Source organism: Fopius arisanus, unplaced genomic scaffold (assembly GCF_000806365.1).
Source record: "Fopius arisanus strain USDA-PBARC FA_bdor unplaced genomic scaffold, ASM80636v1 scaffold00096, whole genome shotgun sequence".
Taxonomy (NCBI): Eukaryota; Metazoa; Arthropoda; class Insecta; order Hymenoptera; family Braconidae; genus Fopius; species Fopius arisanus.
The window spans coordinates 443704-448687 of record NW_011887835.1 but is presented as its reverse complement, the minus strand read 5'-3'; the positions used below and the strand labels follow the sequence as shown (position 1 = coordinate 448687).

The following is a 4984-nucleotide window of genomic DNA, read 5'->3' as shown; positions in this document are numbered from 1 at the left end:
ACGTTAACATCTCGAATACATTCAACGTATTGGCATAAAAATTATGGATAAACAACTGATAAATTGAACGAGTCAAAAATAAATTTACACTAATACTGTGCCAAGACTTGATTAATCCATGGCAGGTAAAAGCGAACGTAGGTGAAAACATCTGGGTATTGACTAGCACATCCGCCCTTTACGAAGGAAGCAATCCCTACGATTTCACCATTGCTGATAAGAGGACCGCCACTGTCACCCTAAAATCAAATAATAAAATGTGATGGAAACCCAATAGTAAATTTTGCATTTTGCCCATATGTCCCATTTTATCCAGATCTCCCCATCAATATCTACAAAAATTGAACCGTTTCTATTATTTGTATTAACTTCATTAAAAATAATACGTACGAAACAGATTCCACTTCCTGGATTATGAGTGGCGCAAAGTTGTCCTGGAAAGAGTTGATTGCCATGCATGTTCGCACATGCACTTTGGCTGATAGCAATCATCCTAAGTTGTTGCAAATATCTCGGCAAAGGACTCGCTGAATCTGCCGTTTTTCCCCATAGGGCTCCCCAACCACTAGCTGTGACAACGGCACCAGGGGAAGTGTCTCTTGTTGGCAGACGAATGGGTTTTTGAAAAGAGTTGAAGGGAATAGGACGAGCCAACTGTAAACTCAACAATCAATTAATCTCAATAATCCCACAGCTGAATTATAAGATAGTGGTACCCAAACAATTGATAAGACTTGATATAGTGCAGATGCTTGCCTTCACAATAGCAATATCATTCATCAACGTAAACGAATTATAATATGGGTGAGAGATGATCCTGGCCACTGAGAATGTATTGGCATCATTAGCAGCTTGATAATCGATGACACCTGTGACGATTCGAATATTTTCAGGATAAAGCATTCTTCCGTTTCTATCAAAAACACAATGGGAAGCTGTCAGAATGTGCATTGTGTCGATGATGCTGCCTCCACAGAAATGAGAACCTCTCTGCTGCATGGACACCTGATGAGGGAACTGTCCTAGCCAGGTGTTCCATCCATTGACTATTTTGCTCGGAGGCGCTGCGTGCCCTACTGACCAAAATCACGTACACGCAGAGACATATTTAGTAAAAATTACGGAAATTTAAGTTCGCTTACCGATTACGGAATTCACTCGAAAAATTTAAGTGAGGGTATCGTAATTTTTTACAGATAATTCGGAAAAAAATTACGGAACGCCGCAGAACAATTCGGGGACATCAGATAAAAATGACGTGACAGTTCCGTAAAATTTCCTACAACCACACTTTACTCCGAAATTATGGAAAAGACATGTCATTTTTATTGAATATTTCTCCCCGTGTCATATCGATTTACGTTCGTTCTATCTTATTTCTCTATTATTATCGCAATAAAAAACCTCAATATTTTGTAAGCTTACCGCAAGCAAAAGTAGCCAAGGATAATAGCAGCAATTGAACTTTCTGGGATACCATGATCGGCTCCAATGCGACTTGAAGTCTTCAGACCCAAAAAATATGATAGTCCGATCAGCCATCATCTAGTCTTATATAAACCTTGTTCCTATTTTCGTTTTTAACTTTCAATTGTGCATTAAACTCATCATTCACGATAACTCAAACGTTCCATTTTCTAGAAACGGACAATTGCACGTGTCGAATACAATTGGTCAACCGGGGCACAATTTATGGGGCAGTGAACCATTTTTTTCATTTTTTATTCATTCGAAGTTGAAGTTCAATCAATTAATTTATGAGATATGCTTTATCAACGCATCACATCAATCAACCCCATTCTTATTCATAAGGTTTAATTCACTCGATATTCTGTTTTTTTTTTCAGATACTCGAGATGTTAAGATCATGGCCCAATTTCAATTTATTTTCTGAATTAATATTGTATCAACCACTTTTTCAGTATTAAGCTGTCATTTTTCGCGATTGATGAAAACAAACATGATGTATTACTTATTTATTTATTTATTGTCTCCAATAGAATAAAATACAGGAAATAATTACTAGAAGCAAGATGTACACGTAAAACAATTAATAAGAGGAACATCTAAACAATATTTCAACAAAAAAATACATTTAACGTATTGGTACGTAAATGATGAATAAATAATAAATAAATTAAACGACTTAAAAATAAATTATCACTCATACTGTGCCAAGACTTTGTGAATCCACGCCAGGTAAAAGTGGACGTAGGTGAAAACATCTGGGTATTGACCAGCACAACCATCCTTTCCGGAGGAAGTAATTCCTATGATTTCACCATTGCTGATAAGAGGACTGCCACTGTCACCCTAAAATCAAAGAATAAAATGTGACGGAAACCCAATAGTAAATTTTGCCCTTTGCCCAGATGTCCCATTTTATCCGGGTCCCCCCTATCAATATCTACAAAAATTGAACCATTTCTATTATTTATATTAATTTCATAAAAGAGAATACATACGAAACAGGTTCCTGTTCCTGGAGTACGAGTGGCGCACAATTGTCCTGGAAATAATTCCTCTCCATGCTCTCTGGCACATTCACTTCGGCTGAGAGTCATCATCCCAATTTGTTGCAAATACCTCGATAAAGGACCCTTTCTGAATGATGTAATTCCCCATATAGCTCCCCAACCACTAGTTATAGCAGCGGTACCAGGGGAAGTGTCTTCTGTTGGCAGGCGAATGGATTTTTGAAAAGAGTTGAAGGGAATAGGACGAGCCAACTGTAAATTCAATAGTCAATTAATCTCAATAATCCCAAAGCTGAATGAGAAGATAGTGTTACCCAAACAATTGATAAGATTTGATATAGTGCAGATGGTTACCTTCACAATAGCAATATCATTCATCAACACCAACGAATTATAATGTGGGTGAGGGATGATCATGGCTACAGGGAATGTATTTTCGTAATTAGCAGCTCGATAATCGATGACACCTGTGACGATTCGAATACTTTCAGGACGAAGCATTCTGTCGTTTGCATCAAAAACACAATGGGCAGCTGTCAGAATGTACATTGCGTCGATGATGCTGCCTCCACAGAAATGAGAATTTCCCTGCTGAATGGACACCTGATGAGGGAACTGTCCTGGCAAGGCGTCCCATCCATTGACTATTTTGCTCGGAGGCGCTGCATCCCCTACTGACCACAATCACGTACACGCAGAGATATATTTATTAAAAATTACAAAAATTTCAGTGCGCTTACCGATTACGGAATTCACTCGAAAAATTTAAGCGAGGGTATCGTAATTTTTCACAGATAATTCGGAAAAAAATTACGGAACGCCGCAGAAGAATTCCAGGACTTTATATAAAAATCACGTGACAGTTCCGTAAAATTTCCTATAATCACATTTCACTCCGGAATTACGGAAAAGACATGTCATTTTTATTGAATATTTCTCTCCGTGTCATATCGAATTACGTTCGCTCTATTTCATTTCTCTATTATTATAGCAATAAAAAACCTCAGTATTTTGTAAGCTCACCGAAAGCAAAAGTAGCCAAGGATAATATCAGCGATTGAACTTTCTGGGATACCATGAGCGGCTCTGATTCGACTGGAAGTCTTCAGACCAAAACTTTATGATAGTCCCATCAGCCACTATCTAGCCTTATATACACCTTGGTGTTACTCATCATTCACGATAACTCTAATGATATTCCGCTCATTAAATTATTTGCTTTTCTCAGAAACTGACACTTGCTCGTGTCAAATACAATTGGAGATTCGGGGCATAATTTATCTGGCAGTGAAATTTTTTTCTCATCGTTTATTCATTCGTAATAGAAATTTAATTGATTAATTTATGACATGATTTATGACGTCATTACATCAATCACCCTCATTGCAACTCATAAAGTTCAATCCACTGAAATATTCTGTTTTTTCAGATACTAGAGACGTTAACATCTCGCGTAAGATTGGCCCTTTCCTGTGACGCCTCCAATGGATATGAAGACGTTTAAAGTTTAATAACAAATTTCTCCAAAAAGGCCTTCTCTTTCGAGACGCATGTGGGCTATCCATCAAACGTAATCTTCAGTTTGAATTTTATCTTATTAGACCGAAAAACCATTAATTTCATTCTATATCAGATAATGCCTCTAACATCTCAAAATATTTGGGAATTAGTGCTGTTCTCTCAATTCGTAACGTAAGAAATAGAAATTCATAAAGATTGAACTGATACTTTAAACGGACATTTGTCGACAATTACAATTTATTCGTTGAATAGATATTGCATGGAACACGTTTTCAGTATTAAGCTGTCAATTTTCGGGATTAATAAAAACAAACATGATGTATTACTTATTTCCTCATTTATTTTCTCAAATACCGGAAACAATAAATAGATGCAAAATGTACACGTAAGACAATTAATAACATAAACACCGAAACAACATTTGAGCATAAAAATATATTGAACGTATTGTCATAAAAATGATGAATTAGTCACTGATAAATTAAACGAGTGGAAAATCGATTGCGATTAATAAAGTGCCAAGACTTCCTGAATCCATGGCAGGTAAAGGTAAACGTGTGTGAATACATCTGGGTATTGACCAGCACAGACGTCCTTTCCGGTGGAAGTAATCCCTATGATTTCACCATTGCTGATAAGAGGACCGCCACTGTCACCCTAAAATCAGAGAATAAAATGTGACGGAAACCCAACAGTAAATTTTGCATTTTTATCCGGGTCTTCCTTATTAATATCTACAAAAATTGAACCATTTCTATTATTTATATTAACTTCATAAAAGAGAATACATACGTAACAGGTTCCTGTTCCTTGAGTACGAATGGTGCACAATTTTCCTGGAGATAGTTCCTCTTCAAGTAGTATGGCACATTCACTTCGGCTGAGAGTCATCATCCCAATGTGTTGCAAATAATTCGACAAAGGACCCTTTTTAGATGATGTAATTCCCCATGCAGTTCCCCAACCACTAGCTGTGGCAAGGGTAC

General features: G+C 37.0%; 2 protein-coding genes across 2 annotated transcripts in view; both read right to left on the bottom strand.

Moving 5' to 3' along the window:
• Positions 1 to 3579, bottom strand: part of LOC105270910 (prostasin) — a 5826-nt gene extending 2247 nt beyond the window's left edge. Inside the window, exons 1-4 of the mRNA XM_011312145.1 lie at positions 3501 to 3579; positions 2832 to 3151; positions 2466 to 2729; positions 2165 to 2313 (exon numbers count right to left, since the gene is read on the bottom strand). Coding sequence (XP_011310447.1) covers positions 2165 to 2313; positions 2466 to 2729; positions 2832 to 3151; positions 3501 to 3555 — 788 coding nt within the window. The 5' untranslated portion in view covers positions 3556 to 3579. The remainder of the gene's footprint in view (positions 1 to 2164; positions 2314 to 2465; positions 2730 to 2831; positions 3152 to 3500) is intronic.
• Positions 3580 to 4357: 778 nt separating this feature from the next.
• Positions 4358 to 4978, bottom strand: LOC105270897 (chymotrypsin-2-like). The gene is made up of 2 exons (XM_011312129.1): positions 4791 to 4978; positions 4358 to 4655 (listed from the first exon to the last, which is right to left on the bottom strand). The coding sequence occupies exons 1-2, from the start codon at positions 4890 to 4892 to the stop codon at positions 4506 to 4508; spliced, it is 252 nt and encodes an 83-aa protein (XP_011310431.1). The 5' UTR covers positions 4893 to 4978; the 3' UTR covers positions 4358 to 4505.
• Positions 4979 to 4984: the final 6 nt, after the last annotated feature.

Bases quoted from the DNA above. Each gene is read 5' to 3' on its own strand.
- LOC105270897 (XM_011312129.1), bottom strand. From the start codon at position 4,892: ATGATGACTCTCAGCCGAAGTGAATGTGCCATACTACTTGAAGAGGAA. The intron at 4,656-4,790 runs GTATGTATTCTC...CTCTGATTTTAG, and splicing joins AAGGAACAGGAACCTGTTAC to GGTGACAGTGGCGGTCCTCT.